This window comes from Perissodus microlepis, chromosome 12, assembly GCF_051167445.1.
Source record: "Perissodus microlepis isolate ML-2025 ecotype Zambia chromosome 12, ASM5116744v1, whole genome shotgun sequence".
NCBI lineage: Eukaryota > Metazoa > Chordata > Actinopteri > Cichliformes > Cichlidae > Perissodus > Perissodus microlepis.
In genome coordinates, this window is record NC_140472.1 from 23,337,542 (window position 1) to 23,356,274 (window position 18,733).

An 18,733-nucleotide genomic window follows, 5' to 3' on the forward strand; every position below is an offset into this window, starting at 1 on the left:
CACCTTAGACTCACACATTGTCATCAACCCTGATCACAACATGCGAGTCAGCCTGGTAAACTGCAAAGAAATAAAAAAAAAAAAAATCACTGAGATGCTCAGAGTACCTCAAAAAACCGGGGAACTACGAGGGTGAGACAAATGTGACCGATCTGTGTATTGTTTATGTCATATGAAGTTAATTGTTAGTTGATATTATATTTCGTTAACTCCAAATCAGATTTGAGATGTTTTATCTCTTTTTGATATTTAAATTTTATCAGTTTTTTCGTGAATAGAGCACATTAAAACCTCAGCAGCACTTTCCACACAAGAGATACGCATGGTTAAAGAGATGAAATCGATCGAATCATTAAACCAGACAATGTTTAATATATTATTTAAATCAAATCAACAAAGCTGCACAAACGACATTTTTATATTTACATTTATTAAATTTAGATTCGTCGGTGAAATTTGTCGAAAGTGCGGTATCGATTGTGAAAACAGATAAACACTGAGCAGCCTGCAGTGGAGCTGATCCTGCTGCGAGCCTGTTGTGCCTTTTCCCCAAATAAAGGACGCTTGGAAGAGGAGAAAGTATGACCGACTTACTCGGAATCACGTGACTCACACAGATAGGTTTTTCGTCTCCATTTAACCGTTTTCCTTTTTTGTATATGATGGCTGAGCTAATCTAGCAGGCTAACAAGCTACAGTGCCTTTTCCTCTACCGGAAGAAGATCAGAGAGTGCAGCCTCTGTTTCCTCCTGATGGCTTCAACTTCTGCAGTTGGAAAAGGTATTTTTGTTCTGTTTGTCTTCCTATTCTGTCTGTTTTCTCCGTAGCTAATGTTTATATTTCTATCAAGTAGCTTTTACGTTCATTTTTACATTCACAAATTAGTGATTAGCCATATTTTAGCAGTTGGTGGTAAATACCCCCTCCTGCAAAGACGTTTCTTTCCTTTTTTTGACCAATTTCTTAAAGAGTATTTGCGAAGATTATTGTTATATGTGATAGCTAGTGTTATATTTGCCCAAGTTTAAATTTGCACTCATTTTAATGACTGGAGTTAATGTGAAATTCTTTAATACATCTACATCATTAATAAATATAATGTCACAATGATTTTGCAGCAGAATGGCGTGAAGGTGACAGTTGTCTGGCTCTACACCCAAGACATGGTGTCCTGAGAGAAGCCACTATCCAGAAACTGACCTCCAGCTCTCTTAATGAGGATACAGCATGGGTGATATTTAAAGACACTAATGAAGATGTGGGAGAGGACGAACAAGAGGCGGAAGCCATACCTGTCTCAAAACTTATGAGACCTGGTTTGAGGGACTCCATGCATGAGAAACCTTGGTTTCCTACCAGCCTGATAGACCCCAGGTTATGTGTCCCGTTAGAGCTGAGTGATGCTGATGAAGACCGAGTTCCCTATACCATCAATAGATACCTTAGAGCTTACCAGCAGGAAGGTATCAGGTTCATTTACAATAACTACATCCGTTCCAGAGGTTGCATCCTGGGAGATGACATGGGCCTGGGAAAGACTGTACAGGTACAAAGCACATTATTTTTTGTGAGAACTGTTAAAGTGCCAGTGTTTGTTTTTAACTTTGCTTCCTGTGGCTCTCTTCCTTTTCATTCTTGTCGTCTGTTGGATCTCACCTTAGGTCATTGGTTTTCTGGCTGCTGTATTGCACAAAACAGGCACATGGGAGGACATTGCAAACAACAGGCCCCAGTTTCTGCAGAGTCAGCAGTCATCTGAGCAAAGTAATCCCAGCAAAGTAGGTTTTTTTTTTTTTTTAAAGCTTTCTTACATAAAAATGTGACCTGTGTTTTACCAAAATTTTCAAGAAAAAAACACACACTATGTATTTGATAAAGTGCAACAAGTGACAGCAGTGGAATATCACAGTCACAATTTTGACATTTCTGTGACATTTCTGTTTAAGGTGTTCCTTATTGTGGCCCCACTGTCAGTGCTTTATAACTGGAAAGATGAGCTGGACACATGGGGTCACTTCCAGTGTGTGGTGGTCCACGGACTGAGGAAAGAGGAGGAGTTGGCCCGCATTAAGAACGGGCGAGTTGAAATTGCCCTCACTACCTATGAAACTCTTCGTCTCTGCCTGGATCAGTTTAATAAGTAAGACCCACGCTTAAAAAACATGTGTAGTACATTTAGTACTATTTATAAATTAGGCTCCTTAAGAAATTGTTTATTTTGGTTTTTATTTATTTTTAAGGCACTTTAGTTGCATTTTAGATCAATTTTGTGCCGTAAATAAATTTGCCTTATCTATTTATGCCCTAGATTATATCTTTGCCTTTTCCTTACAGGATTGACTGGTCTGCTGTGGTTGTGGATGAGGCCCACAAGATAAAAAATCCAGACTCTCAGATCACTCAGGCCATGAAGGAGCTAAGATGTAAGGTTAGAGAGCTTGTGTTGTTATTTCAGAATTCTCGTATTTAGTATGGACTACTAATGAGTCTATATCAAATAACTGATAGTGGAAAGTGTTGATGCGCTTTGTCTTTGAGGCTCTACACATTAATTTCTTAACCTTTTAGCAAGCTCAACTTTGAGTCAGGATTCTAATGCTAACTTTGTATTTCCATCAGGTCAGAATTGGTCTCACTGGAACTATTTTACAGAACAACCTGGAGGAGCTGTGGTGTGTTATGGATTGGTGGGTTAAAATTACAACCTTAAAATTTATATCACAACTTCTTGTCTTTTAAAAACTGTGAGAGGCATAAAGCAATGCAAGTCGGGAACATGTTTGGATATGGGAGGCTATTTCACTTTACCCTTTCTTTTTACAACCCTCAGCAAGTGTTTGACCACTGTAGGATTTCAGTTGCTCAACATTTCTTGGCCTCCTCTGTTGTTTTTATTGTTTCATAATTTGCACAGTGTTTTTAATGGGCCATGATAGGCTGCCAAGAGAGGGACTGTGGTACTGCATGAGGAAATCAGGAGTGGCAGAGAAAACTATGAGGTTGGTACAGGACATGTACGAGGACAGCGAGAAACCGGTGAAATGTGAGTTCAAGCTGGAAGTGGGATTACATCAGGGATCAGCTCTGAGCTCTTTGTTGTTTGCGATGGTAATGGACAGGTTGACAGATGAGGTCAGGCAGAAGTCTCTGTGGACTATAGGATTTGTAGATGGCATAGTGAGGGTAGTGAGCAGGCAGACAGGCAAGGAGCGGCAGTAGTAGCGTGGATTAATTTAGATACCTGGGATCAACCATTCAAAGCAATGGACAGTGCATAACAGCGAAGAAGCGAGTGCTGGCAGAGTGGAGATGAGTGTACGGAGTGATGTGTTCTCGAAATGTTGCAGTAAGTGTGAAAGTAAGGTTTACAAGATGGTTTTAAGACCTGCTGTGTTGTATTATTTGGAGATGGCACCACAATTCCCACAGGAGGTGCAGCTGGAGGTGGCAGATCTGAAGACGTTAAGATATTTTAGCTTAGGTTGAGCGGTTTCGAGACAAAGTTGGAAGATTGAGATTTTTTGAACATCCAGAGCAGGAATAATGTATATATTGGACAAAGGATGCTAAATGTGGATCTTCCAGGTGGGAGGTTGAGAAGAAGACCACAAAGAAGATTCATAGACAAAGTGAAGGAGGACATGCAGAGGGTTGGTGTTGGAGAGCAGTATGCTAGTTATAGCGTGAGATGTAGTCAGATGCTCCACTGTGGTGACCCGTAAAAGGAGCAGCCTAAAGAAGGCATTTTTAACTAGACCATTTTAGCACCTGAATTCAGCCTTCCCTGAAAAACATCCGTGACTGTTCAACATCAATGGTCCCATCAATGTGCAGAGATGGGCACTAATGCACTCCCACACCTCCACAAATGCTTGCCTCTGGTCTTACCGCTAACAAGAACCGTTAAATCTTACTGTTAAAAATCTTACTTTAATATGTAGACTTTGCCCCATTTTCAATTAAATTTAATGAATTGCATTATGTTTTTATTTAACTTCTATGCAGGGATTCAGATTTGTTTACTTTTCTCTTCAGGGCTATACCAGGTTGTCTTGGTAGCTTAGGCCACTTCAAGAACAAGTTTTCAGATCCAATTGAGCAAGGGCAGAGGCACAGCGCAACCAAACGCGCTCTCGCTACAGGGAGGAAGGCCGTCAGGGCCCTGGTGAGGAAGATTTCTCATTGGTTCTTCAGAAGGACTAAAGCTCTTATCAAAGAACAGCTGCCCAAGAAGGACGACCGGGTAAGACTAGATGTCAGACTGACCAACACTTTTATCACATGCTGTCCTTTATCATTTTCATAATTACATTTTTTTTAATTCAATCAAATTTATTTGACTTAATTACCTTCTCTCTTCTGGAAACGGCTTATGTATGTGTTGTTTCGTCGAAGGTGGTGTATTGCTCTATGACAGAGTTTCAGCAGACAGTGTATCAGGCAGTGCTCGGCAGTGAAGATGTGACATTACTCCTAAGGTCATCAGAAAAATGTGACTGTCACAGCAGACGCACCCGCAGAAGCTGCTGCTATAAAGTTAGTTTTTCTCTTCTGCTATCGTGTGTCCCTGCAATTTACCAAGCAATACTTGATTCTATATGTTGAGACCAAAATCACTTTTATTGGATATTTTGTTTGTTTGTTTACATTTTATTTTACCCACTTTAAAGTATCACATCAAAATATCACAATGTATTTTAACTGCAGTCTATATAAAGTGTCTTTGTGAAGGTGCCTAATCTTTTTTTTCATTAAGTGACTGTTTTAAAGTTCATTATAGTCTGCTAGAATACACCAAGTAATAGATCCCATTAAAACAGAAAGGAAACTTTATGCTTTTGCATAAAAATCACATGTATAAAAATCAACAAGAAGGTGCTTTGTCTCTTACATTAAATAATATTTTCCTTCTATCATAGACAAACTCTGATGGTGTTCATATGAAGGAGCTGTACTTTAGTTACCTGGCCATATTGAGAAAAGTTGCAAACCATGTAGCACTCCTTCAGTCTACTCCAGGCACCAGCAAGAAACAGGTAGAGTTGTGTTGCTTTGCACATGATTCTGGATAGATTCTGTCAAGATCTTGTTCATTAAAATGACTTTCCTACTTATTTTTAGGAAAAGTATGTGAGTGCTGTTTGTGCAAAGGTATTCCAGAAGTTTCCGGAATTTGTGCATAGATGCAAAAATGAAGCATTTGAAGCCCTGTCAGACCCAATGTACAGTGGAAAAATGAAGGTAAAGCACGAAAACAGCTGCGTGATCCCTTCACTGCCGGTTTCTAAAGGGGGTTAACAGGTTTATGCTTTCTTTTAGGTGCTGCAGAAGCTTCTCAAATTTTATCTACAAAAGAAAGATAAAGTGCTTATTTTTTCTCTCTCAACCAAGGTGAGAGCTGCGTTTGCATTTTTTGTTTCTGTGACTTTGGATGTGTGATTGCAGGTTTATATGTTGTGCAATGAGTGAATTAAATACTGGGTCGTATCTATTTTGATAGATTCCAATTTGTTCATTTAAATAGGGAGTCTTCTTCTAGGGTCTTTTTACATTATACATATTTTCCTTAGGCAGTGTTATTAAAAAGCACTCTGTGCAGTTTCATTGCTATGCAGATGATACCCAGCATTATTTTTTCATCAAGCCAGATGATACAAATCTACCAGTTAAATTACTGGCATTTCTTAAAGACCTGGATTACCTCTAATTTCCTACTTCTAAATCATCCAAAACTGAGGTTTTTGTACTTGATCCTAAAAATCTTAAAAACATGGTGTCTAAGTAACACTATAACGAGTCTTGGAGTTCTTTGTGACCAGGATATGTACTTCTGTATGCATATTAAACACATGTGTAGGACTGCATTCCTTGATTTGCAAAATATCATCCTGTCTCAGAGTGATCCTGAGAAACCAGTTCTAAATCTTTCCGTTAACAGGGAGTTTTTCCTTCCCACTGTTGCAAAATGCTTGCTTATAGGGAGTTATGCAATTGTTGGGGTTTCTTTCTAATATTGTAGGGTGTTTACCTTACAATACAAAGTACTTTGAGGCAACTGTTGTTGTGAATTGGTGCTATGCAAATAAAATAAAATTGAACAAAGGAGCAGCCTGAACCCTGCTAATCGCGTCTTCTGTTAGATGAATTGCTTATAGAAAAAAAGGTCTAGAGGACGTGGTTTTCTCATTTCATCATGTTTATTTATAAGTTTGTGGTGAAGACAATTAGACTGAGACTGCAGTCTAATGGTTGTAGTCACCTGATACAGTATAGGTCATTTAAGCTTCAGGTATATCAATCAGCAGTTATTATAGTTTTTGCTTTCTGTTCAGTTTAATTTCACTCTCTCCAGGAATACATCAGGTGTCTTTGTGAGGTCCTGTATAGCTGCGTCTGCTATAATTCTGGAATTAGTTTCAGAGTGGGTTTACTCGTTGAATTTTTAATAGTTTTAGATTTGTTGTCATTATCATGTAGGTGAGATTAAAGTGCAGAGCAGTCTGATAATACACGGTTACATAGGCTTAAGTCTAAAAGTAATATTTTTATGTTACGTATTGTTGTGTTATCTCAGTTAGGTTTTGTTTCCATTTAATTTTACAGCACTTTCACACTCATTTTTAGGTTTTATATTAGTTTTAGTTAGTTATAACCTTGAGCCTAAGTTTCTTTTTCTCAGTCTTCACATCATAACTGAAAGTACTTAATTTTTGATGTGGGCGTGGGATGCAGGCAGAGTGTGCAGAAGGGAGGAAGCATGATATGAAGTCATATTTTCATGACCTTGGTTTTACTTTAATGCTAATCATGGTGTCCATACAGGCCAGTGTAGTGCTCAGTGTTTAGCCTCACTGTAGATCTGTAAGTATAAGTTGTAAAGACTGAAGTCCAGCAGATATTTTTAGATATGCTGCTTCAGTTGACACGTGTAGGATCTATTTTCTATACAAATCTACTGATTAATGAACTCCTAAATGGTCATTTATTGTGTATTGAATCTTTTAGCTATTAGATGTGCTGGAGAGCTACTGCATGGCTGTGGGCCTGGACTTCAGCAGACTGGACGGATCCACCAAATCCAAAGAGCGAGTCCAGATCGTCAGAGACTTTAACAGCTCCTCTCACATCAACCTCTGCCTGGTTTCCACCATGTCAGTTGGAAATACCAACACTTGTAGCAATTAATTTTATCCTAGGTAGTATTTGGTATTGAAACCTACTAATATGTGTATTTTCTATTAGGGCAGGTGGTCTTGGTCTTAACTTTGTTGGTGCTAATGTTGTGGTGCTGTTTGACCCCACCTGGAACCCAGCCAATGACCTTCAGGCTATTGACAGGTAGGCTGCCACCTGACTAGATATTATTTCATAGCAGTGTTTTGCTGCAGCTCTTTAGCTTACCTAACAATATTCTGGTAATTCCTAACTGTTGCATACTGCATCCAAAGTCAAGGCAGGAATGTTTGGTGTTATTGCGCCACTTTGTGCTGTTGAAAAGCATCATACTTTGTGTCTTTTTATACATCTCCTCAGGGCGTATCGCATTGGCCAGTGCAGGGATGTGACTGTTCTTAGGCTGATCTCACTGGGGACTGTGGAAGAGGTCATATACCTACGACAAATTTACAAACAGGTACCAGACTACTGTAAACTCATAGACATAATGTAATCTGCAATTTAAATACTGTATATACAGATGAAGCTATAGTATATAAATTAGATGCTGCATTTCCACATTCTCTCCCATGTTCCAGCAATTGCACTCCTCTGTAGTTGGCAAAGAGAGCTCCCGGCGGTATTTCGAAGCAGTGCGGGGGCATGGTGACCATAAGGATGAACTGTTTGGGATCAAAAACCTATTTAGGCTGCAAACTCAAGGGACCTGTCTCACCCGCAAGATTTTAGAGGTTAGATAGCCGACAGACCTTTTACTGTTTGACTGTGTGTGCTGCTGCCTGCCTGGACTCACATCATCCCACTGATTTATTTCCACAGTCGCAATTCAGGGTTTCACAAACCAAAATGACTTTTACTGTTTCTTGTCTTGGGCCTTTAGAGGCATTTAACACTTGCTTTGATTTTCCACTCAATATCAAGACTTAAACTACACTAGGTAGGTATGACTGTCCTGGTTTCATCATCTCAGAGCACAGAGAAAACTGGGTGTACATATTTCCATCTACATAATAAATGCACTACATCTCTTAATCTTTGAATTCAGGTGTTTGTTGTTAAAATAATTGGCTGTGGCTGCGTCCGCAAGGGTGGTTGGCAGGATTCAGAAATCTTGATTTATACATACAACAGTGTCACAGTACTCTAGGTTGCTTGTTGTGTTTTTAAAAAGCAGGATATTGCCCAAATAGGATTTCCCTTTACATTTCAAATTAAAGATATGTTTAAACATACAGTTATAAAGATGGTATCCTGCAGAAGACCTAACCTGTCTCTCACAGTGTTATACTAAATATCAAAAGTGAAAGATATTGTTGTGCTGATGGTTGTGACAGAACTGAGTTGATGCCGTTCACTGAAATGTTTGTTTTGATGAATTCCTCTCAGAGAGAAGGGCAAGTGGAGGCTGGTGTTATGATGAGTACACACACAGGCAAAGACACGGAGGAGGAGACAAAGGGAGCTGGCGTGAGTAGTCTTCTCTTCTCAGAAACTCAGAACATCCCTGACTCTGTCATTCTTTCCAAACAGACCGCTTGTCTTCCCATTCCCACGTGAACCCTGCTGTCCGTCAGTCTACCAGCCACACAGTCTCATTAAGCAGATCTCAGCTGCTGTTCTGAGAGAGTGAAAGTGACCAACTTGTACTGCACACTTCCAATTAATTACTATTAATACTTGCAAACACATCAAGTGCAGTAGACTCTGGAGTACGCTATGGAAGGCCTTGGCTCACAGATAACATTTTATTCTCTGTATATTAGTGAAACTGAAGCACGAGGCTCTTGTTGTGTCACCACCACATATGAACAGCTGGGTGTCATTACTTGTTTGCTCTAATGTAAGGCGCATACCACAATGAAGTCTGTCTTCCACTTTTCAGCTATTTATTTATACAGTGGTACCCCTCATCATCCTTTTCTCAGCCAGGCCTGCAGTGTGCACTATGCTGTCCTTTTTACTACTCCACTGAGAACAGTCAGAGCAGTTTTTTCCTTGCAAAATAATCCTAAAACAAATAATGAAAACCCTGAAACACTATAGTGATTTCAGACATACTCAAAGAACCTGGATACCTGCAAAAATATGAGGTAACCTGGGCCACCTAGTTCATGAAATTGAAATTAGAATCAGTTGGGGAGCAGCCAGAGACTCATTCATGTAACACTGGAACACGTTATGACCCTTTTTCTTTTTATCATTATAGAAGCTTTAAACCACATTAATGGAAGTTAACAAATAGCTTTGTATCACTTGAAAGATTGCCTGATTGGGTCACTCAGTGGTGATACAGGTGGATTTTTGAGCTAAAGCTACAGTTCACTTCACTTACAACAAGATGCAACTAATAAGAGAAATGTATTGCCTGCCCTTCTTGTCCTTTCTTTCTCAGTCTGTTTCTACCTTGTGTCTACTGTTTTAGGAAGCTGGAGGTTCTTCACCTACAAAAGTCCATGTACCAAATGATAAACCAGTGAAGGAGATCAGCGATGCATCAAAAGTCTCCACAGGGGTGCTGGACTTCAGCAGTGAAGAGGATGAGAGGGAGCAGGGGTTCAAGAGAAAGGCCTCAAACTTCAGTACAGATGATTGCAATAGGAGCAGGAGTGCTACAACAGGTCCTGGTCGAATGAGTCTCCAACAGCATGGTTTCTCCAAATTCTTTGAAAGAGTCAAAGAAGCACCAGCGCTAGAAGGACAAACGAGTCCAGAAGATGAAGGAAGCTGCTTTGAGGAAGATCCTGAGGAGAAAAAAAGGGAAGACACGTCGACCTCCATCACAGGAAATGTCGGTGTCCCTTTGGGAACAGAAACCAGGGACACATCCTGCAATTCAGACAGAAAATTAAGAGATAATGGAGATAATGGGAGACAAGACGGTGACACGGGTCTGAAACGGCAGATACGTGAAATAATTACTGTGGATGAAGATGGCAATAAAAACTCTAAAGTAGAAAAAAATAAAGTTAATAAACTCAAAACTACATTTCGCCAAAAACACAAGTTTGATGGTTACTCAGATGAATCTGAAGACTTCGACTTAGAGGCAAAGTCGTGGTCCAAAAAGGATACTTTATATTTACATGATGGAGCAGAGAAGGGGGGAGGAAGGACAGACTGCAGTAAAAGGAGGCAAAGTGCAAGTGAAAGGGATAAAAGAAGATCAAAATACACAGAAGATATAGAGACATTCTCGTCTTCAGAGGAGGAACATGTAAGTCCACACATGGAAAGATCCAGAGTTAAATTGCAAAAACTTGGGCAAAGACCTGTGACGGGCACAACAGAGAAGGAAGCTGTGATGCCGAAGGCTGTTTCATTTACAACTTTGAAAAGTCAGACAACCCTGGCATCTAAAGAAAAGAATGGAACTATTGACTGCATGCTAGGTTAGTTCCAGTACTACTTTAAACACTTTTAATAACAAAATTGTACCAATTCTGATGGCCTTTTTTTTTCTTTTTAAGGAGGTGTACAGGAGGTGGTGTACACCCACTCTAACCAGCGCGTTGTGGGTGGCAGCAAAGCGGAAGAGCTAATCAGTCGAGCTGCTGTACGTGACGTGTTTGAACGCAAAATGTACTCGCAGCTCCCGGCCAATCACCTTCTAGGAACCCAAGAGGTACAAACAAGAGGTCAAACACTGGTCTGATCCATTGATTCTTCACATAGTATAATATAGAGCCCTCAGTCAGGCGTCATACCTTTAACCCTGTGTTGATGGCAAGTTAAAGGATCATTTCACCCAGTTTATAAAACACATTTCTGTCACATGGGAGTGGTACTTGTAGATTACTGTTGGGCAGTTTGTGCTGGTTTGAAACCGAGTTGATCAGTGAAATTTTAAAAAGAGTAGAACTATGGGGTAAATAAATGCTGCTCATTATGATTTAGCGTAATTATAGGACTTTTAGGACCAGTGACTTAAGACTGTCCATTAATTGCAGCACAGTACTTAATTTTTTACATGCTCTTTCATGCCTGCAAATCTGGTCCACCAGTAATGACTATAAACTATATTGTTGTGAGGTAACTTGACAGAGAGTGGATCAATATTTCTCTGAAACTTTACTCTTGTTTGATTGTACCAGAGCTTGGCGGCGAGCTTGCCAGACAGTGAGCCGTGTCATTCCACTATGAGGCTGCAAGAGCTCAGTTTGGATCATCCAGTCACCTTTACCACCAAGAGTGTGCATCACACCAAACACAACACCTTCATCTTTGGCGAGACTCCCAAAGCCATACGCAGGTAGTGAATTGTAAAAGAGTTTAACTTATTTTAAGGCAGAAGAATCACATGATGATAAGAGAGGTCGGGGGTAAAAGAGGGAGAGGTGATGAAGGTGTAGGGGAAAAACTGCAACAGAAGAGTAAAAAAAATTCTGATATGGGAGGAAAAAAGTAGGATAATGAGTGAGTGGAAGGTTGAATAGAGGAGTAACGGGGAGGAAAGGAAAAGAAAGAGGAATTTCTAGCAGTGAGGAATGAGGCCAAAACCTACCGGAGATATAGTGTTGAGTGCCCCACCTGGGCCTCAGTAATTGTGTATGTGTATTTAGTGAGGGACCACCTCTGAGCTTTTCCTTCCACCTATTTCCCAGCATCGTGCCAAAGATTACCCAGTTATGACCATGCCCAACAGTGCAGGAGTTTTCCCCTTCACAGCCGCAGCCCTCCCGGGACTAACCAAAATGATCGCCTTAGGACTTCCAAACCCACTCTGATACGTACACACACATATCCTAACAAGCATTAGCACACGTTCACATGCAGAGCATTCAAATACACGATTCTGTTCTGCTGCATCACCCCCACCCCTTTCTAAATACTCAAACGCAGACACACAGACACTGTTTGTGGCTCCAGTCTCACTTCCCGAAGGCTGTATCCCTGCCTGGAGGCTCACCAGGAAGCAAATACACACTAGTTATATTGCTATCGCCTCAGTTAACCTTGGTGTTTAATGATTAAAATCCACATGCGCATCAGGTTATACTGCTCCTACTTTTATTGTATTGTATTGTTTTGTTTTGTTTTGTTTTGTTTTGTTTTTTCAGTAAAAGCCACAAATGCTAGTAACACCACTATAATTCTGCTTTACCACCACGGAGGTATTTCTGTCCCCAATAATTGTTAGAGCAGAGTTTTAATAGGTGCCTAGGAGCTAATGAAAAATACTACACACTGCACTGCTTTCTGGATATGAGCATGAATATGGGATGTTTATAATTAGTTAGGCCTCACTCAATATGTGGTTAATAGCATAGGCCTTGTGGCTTTTTGAAGAGGTATTATTTGAGATTTTAAGGCATTTTATGGTCACAGATGCCAGATTCTAGCCTTGATCTTACTGTGCATTTGTGAATATAGGTTAGGAGATACCATTAGTTGTTAAAATATCCCGTCGTCTTCAGTATCTAACACAATTTTCTATTTTTAGATGGGGTTTTTTTGCACTTTCTTCCTTCATTATCGCCCTTTTTTTTCTTTTCTTTTCTTTCTTTTTTTTTGCAGGCAACAGCTGGAGGAAATGGCAGAAAAATTCAAATTTCCCACAGTCCACCAGTTTGCTGTTGAAATTCTGAGCAAAGATTCAACCCAGAGGCTGGCCTTGCTTCACCAGTATTACACTTCACTGAACCTCCCTGAGTTGGCTGATACGGTCAAAAACAACTTCCCACAACCTGTTTCAGCACAAGCCTCCCCCTTAGCTGCTAACTCACAGATCAAAAATCCACAAAAGGATGCTTCAAAAGCCACAAAAAAATTGATATTCACTCAAAAGAATTTCAGAACTAAACCTGAAACATCGCCAAAAACTCCTGTGCCACCAAAAAAGGCTAGAAACTCAAAAGGCGATACTCCAAAACCTCGCAAAAAGCAAAGAATATCACAAAGGAATGTGCTGGAACCTCTAAGTGATGTTCCAAGTCCTGAGTCAGAGGAGCAGGACGAGACGCACTGCAGTGCCAGAGGACTCAAGCGGACAAAGGGAGGTAGTGTTTCTACTTCTGGAGCCCACATAGCTGGTGGTGGTCTTGGCGGCGATCGAGTCAGCAGCAGTGGTCTTGGGTCTGGGGAGGCTTCTGCTCGCCTGAACTGCACAGACAGAGATACCCCTTCTTCTTCGGACCTCAGCCATGTCAGTTCCACCATGGTATCCAAACCCACAGCACGAGGAAAAGAGCAGGAGCAGAAGTCATCTTTGAGGATAAGTGAAACTTTGCAGAGGGAGCAGAGAGAAAATTCTCAGCCCCCTTCCATCTCCACTAATCGCTCCTACCTAACAGAGCTGATAGGAGACACCTCGATCCTAGATGACTTGCTAAAACCCAAACCCAAGAGTACTCAACACATCCCAAAAACACCACCCGTAGCACCTGTAAACACCAATCTTACCACGCCTTCACCGTCCGCACTCACTTCCAACTCTGATGCAACCTTACACACCCAAACCACACACCAGGTCGAAACAACAGCACGGGCATCGAAGGGCAGTCGCAAAGACTTCTGGGACATCCTGAATGAGGGTAATGAGGAGAGTATCAATAGATTAACAGATTTAGAAGAAGTGCAGAGAGTTTGCATCACCACCAACTTTGCAGCTAGAACCGTGTCTGCGGAGAAGGACAGCAAGAGTCTCTGGAAAACTAATGACAAGTTCCTGTGGAAAAAATAGCATTTGAGTTTGTATTAGTGAACAGTTTTGCAGATTTGTCTGCAAATTTTCGTACTTTTCTTTTGTTTAAAACGATTGAATCTTTTAAATTGTCTTTTATTTTTACTTTTTAAAAAAGAGAATTCTCTTGTTTGTTACTGAAATAAACTTCAGTGTAATCACTCTTGAAAGTATTTAGTTGAACGTGCATATACTTTTATGAAAATAGTTTCCCTGCTCTTTTTTTTTTCTTTTTTTCTACACTGGCTGAGCACTATACTTTGTCATCACAGTGGTAAGTTGTATATATGTATCATGTGATGACAACAGACAGTTTCCATTACACTGGACTGTTTCCAACGGAGAAACAAAAAGTGGAACTTCAGGGCGAAGCTGACTCAGATCTCATCAAACATGGTTATGGTTTGGACTTAGCATAGGCAGGAGTGTATAGTGTCAGCACTTTAGGCCGATCACACAGGTATAGTGGCCGATCAGCTGTTCCTAAATACAGCAACTGTGAAATGACTAAACTTTTCATTTGGTAGGTGGTTGACATCAGGGACTACACGTTTTCTTTTCCTGCCAACCAGTTGTTGTTAAGGGGTTAACGACTGGCTTCTAGGCCTGTGTGACTGATATCATAATTGTCACCCAATAAGTGTTGGTGACCGTGCAGAGATACCACTTAAAACTCCTTAATGGCTGTTAGGTCTGTGTCACTCCACACCCGTTGCTGCCTCACACCTCCCAAGAGAGTGGACATTACATAGTGTAGATGGTGATGTTTCCCTGCAGTCATCTGCACTGTAATCTGAGCGCTCTGTGGGTCTGCTGAGTTGTGCCCCTCAGAGGGGAGAGGTGCTGTGCTATTAGTGTAATAACAATAAGCAATTCAAGACTTAAGTGGAGCAGCGAGATGAGTGATGGCAGGTAGTATTCATGCCCTTCCATTCACCCATCATCTGAAAATTTTCGTTGTAGTTGCATTTGTCAAATTCATCAAACTCTAAGCTTTGTCTTAATATGAAAAAAAAGGGTCATCGTGTTTGTTTGGGAGTGCACATTACTGTTCTGTTACGCACAGTCATGTTTGACCTCTTTCAGCTGTTGTGTTGATGTAAATGAAAGCTGCTCTGTTTAAGTGTTGTGTTCTGTGTAGCAGAAATGAGAAAGTGCGGCTAGCTATCGGTAAACATCACTGAACGTGCCTCAACAAATCATGCAGGTCGGTAAAGTAAGTGTGTGTGTGTGTGTGTGTGTGTGTGTGTGTGTGTGTGTGTGTGTGTGTGTGTGTGTGTGTGTGTGTGTGTGTGTGTGTGTGTGTGTGTGTGGTAGATCATGGCTATGTTTGCTAAATTAGAAGCCACACATCTGTCACACCTGTTTAATGAATCAAAAGCCTTTTCTCTTCCAAGTCCCCAAAACATTTTTCTCACTTTGTTTCTGATTCATCCAAAACTGAGATTTGCAGATCCCTATCTTTTTTATCTTTTTGTGTTTACTGGCAATGGTGAAGCTCACTAACTGGCTGGCAGTGGTTCCAGGCTAATGGATGCCAGCTAGCATGGCTCAGTGGCAAACAAAGCTTTCATGTCCTTAGTACTAACTACATTATTATAACAAAGATCTGCTTCTGCTGCCATGACTTATAACTGACAGTGTCTCAAATCAGTTGGATTATTGTATTTTATTACTTGCCATGGGAGGCCGTTTCCCACAGATGAACCTACAAGAAATCCCACCAAAGAGGCTGACTGTTTTTCCAGTCCTCTCATTAGTTTCTTGTCTTTATGTGTCGAGGGAAGGTTGAGAAGTCTGTTTATATTTCCTGCCACAATAACCTGAGTGTCTGTAAGCCTGTAAAATGCAGCACAGTCAAGCGAAGAGATGGCCCTGAACCTCTAAGTTTATTTTCACAGGTCAGACTGTCACACCTAGTTTGATTAGATTTGTAAAAAACTGTGAATGAGTGTTGTGACCCACTCTGACCTCAGCCTGCAGTCATCTTTGGATCGGGTTTCTATAGGTTCACTCTGCAGTGTGTGAAGAACATCTGCAGGCTGTCACAGATTAAGAAATAGCTCATGTATAAATGCATAAAACGAAGCAACCAAAAGAATCTGCGCTACGAACTGCGTCTGTTATTTTAAAGACACTGTGAAATTTAAAAAAAATATACACATTGACAAAAAGTAATCCCAAGTCTTCAGCGTATGAATGTGATAAATGTTGATTTACAGTACTGTACAAAATAGTTCTTCGAGCAATAGTTCTTAAAGCTTGCTGTAGGTCAAAGTTTTTATGTGGACATTGACTGCTTTTACTCATTTTCAGTCCAGTCCTTGGGTTTTTAAGTCGGTATAAGAATCATTCAAGCATTAAAAAGGCACCAAACTCAAAGGATGAACCAGTTTTGTATCTACACACATCTTATGGAGTGACTAATACAAAGTTGACATTTTTGGTTCAAATTGTCAGTATTCACAGAGGAGCTCAGGAGAGAGGTACAACGGTAAAACACGACACAGGCTCTGTCATGGGGCTGCACTTCAGCCAGTAGTGTTCGTGATCTTGTCAGAACTGATGGAAATCTAAATGCAGAAAAGTACCATCAGATTTTGATCCACCATGTAGTACTATCCAGAAAGCATCTGATGAAACACACTGCCCGTGTGGTAAAAGCATAACTGGATAGAAAAACACACAATGCAAAAGGATCAGTCATGGATTGGACTCCCCAGAGCCCAGACCTTAACATCACCAAAGCAGTGTGGCGACAGCTTGGCAGAACAAAGGACAGCTGATATCCTAAGAAGAGCTTTGAATGTCCTTCAATAAACCTGGAGAACTATTCCTGCAGACTACTTAAAGAAGTTATAAGAAAGCTTGCCTAAGAGAGTTCAGGCTGTCGGAAAAATGACGACTATACCAAATATTGACCTTGAACCTCATTAGAATTGTACAAAGTCTGTTTTTGCCTTATTCACAGGTTTTCTGTTTATGTGTGCACCTGTTTCAATAAGCATGACAAAATATCAAATATGGACAACTGTAACAATAAATGCTATAGTAAATTCTCTAAATGCATTACTTAAGACTGGATTAAATTAATTTATTCCTAGCACTGTTTTCTGACCTCATATTGTGGGAAAGGAAGGTGTGTGTATGTAGGTGCTAGTTCCTGCATTTATTATGCTGTGTGTGCCAAGCCACATACAACATTTGTGGGTGTCTGAATTTCTTGCTTAAGTCCCTCCAGCCACTATTTCCTGTACAGCGTAAAAAATTCCTGATCATGCAAAACACTCACATCCTTGGTTTAACTTGCATTTCACTGTGGCCTTAAAAGTTTTGTGCTCAAAAATCTTTTTAATCTGTCTTATTAGGACCGTGTGGGTGTGAATGAATCCCATTTGAGCAGTGAGCAAACATCCTACCCTCTTTTACCAGATCTTTATTTTAATGTTTGCACTGCTACTTAACCTTTCTAACTAACTTTTAATGAGTCAGAAAAGAGAAAAAATGCAAAAAAACTTCTCACTATTTCAGTAAAACTCATCTAAACATCACAACTCTACAAACTAACTTGTTGGTTGGCTAAGAAAATTACTTATTAGGGCTTTTTAAGAGCTCATAGAGGAAATCATAGTATATAATTCTCGTCAAAGTTCATGCAACACTATAGCTTATTTAAAAAATAAGCTGAAAATAAAGGAATTAAGAAATCGTAAAAGAAACTTAGCTGACCACCATAGATGATAACGTGGAAACAGATAAATAGTTTCTATCTGAGGCCTATTTAAAAAAAAAAAGCACACATTTAGGTGACTCAGCAGGCAACAACTGTTTTGGAGGGATACAGAGTCCTCCTGTTACGGTAACAGGCAGAGGAGGTCTTGAAATGTGAAAAAGAACTCCCCCTTCATTACAAAATTACACACCATTTGCCCCTCATTCCTATCCAGTTGTCTGGGTAACTGCTAGCTGTAATTTGGGTTAATTCACTAGCTCCCGAGTCCTTCCTTTCCCCATTGTGCCCCATCATAAAAGAGATATAACACAGATGCACACACACACACAGACACACACAGATACACATGCACACACTTGTACAAACTAAGTTTCTAATGCAGTGACTCACACAGTAAGGGAGACTAATCCTCATTTTGTTTGCTTCTCCTCATCACGGCTGGAAATAGGCCATGTGTGGGAATATCAGTGTAGGAGATTCAGTGCAAATCTAAGCTTTAAGCTTTAATCTTTTCATTCCTAGCACCTTTATCGAGCTGTTGCAATAATTTAGTTATTAAATTCTTTAGCTGGGGTTCTACTGCTGTCAAAAATTGTATAATATTTTTAAAGATTTGCACAAAAAGGACACTTATCCTTTCTGACCCTGCCCTGTGTTGAAGGTGGGAGAGATGGAAATGGGAGGGCTACTCTTTTTGCTGCTTTCAGAACAAAAGGAATGGAAAATTGTGTGTTTTCCCATGGGGTAAATATTGAGAGAGTAGAGATATAAACGCACGGAAGAAAGGCTTTTCTAAGCAGCCCGGGTCTCTGTTGCACTGCCAAAGGCCTGTGCGTCACTTGATCCATTGTTTAGTGTAGAGAGGTCTCGGTGAGCAAGTGGCTGCCTCCCCGCTCCAGCTGCAGACTCTCTACTGTTTATGTTTGCAGGGCCCTTCGCCTTGAAGTGAGGCTATACAAGCAAAGCCTAGCCATATGTGAGCACTGGGCCCTCAGAGAAGTTACTTGCCCTTTATTTTTCAAACCATCCATCTCTCTAAAACTCTCTGTATCTTTGTCCCTCTTCTTTCAGCTTGTTTGCTTTCCCTCGCTGACAGTCCAGCTCTTCCCTGACAGCCTGCTCTTTTGAAGAAGATGAAGGATTGG

The 18,733-nt window shown here is 40.5% G+C and overlaps 1 protein-coding gene across 1 annotated transcript; it reads left to right on the top strand.

The window, feature by feature from the left end:
* Positions 1-475: 475 nt before the first annotated feature.
* Positions 476-14,025, top strand: ercc6l2 (excision repair cross-complementation group 6-like 2). Its single transcript, XM_084946591.1, has 20 exons — positions 476-780; positions 1,119-1,546; positions 1,662-1,778; positions 1,947-2,140; positions 2,335-2,428; positions 2,620-2,687; positions 4,036-4,243; positions 4,396-4,536; positions 4,920-5,036; positions 5,122-5,241; positions 5,320-5,391; positions 7,006-7,151; positions 7,243-7,338; positions 7,534-7,633; positions 7,755-7,907; positions 8,563-8,643; positions 9,599-10,565; positions 10,644-10,798; positions 11,268-11,425; positions 12,691-14,025. Exons 1-20 carry the CDS (start codon positions 753-755, stop codon positions 13,853-13,855), a joined length of 4,608 nt encoding a protein of 1,535 aa, XP_084802717.1. The 5' UTR covers positions 476-752; the 3' UTR covers positions 13,856-14,025.
* The last annotated feature ends 4,708 nt before the right edge of the window (positions 14,026-18,733 follow it).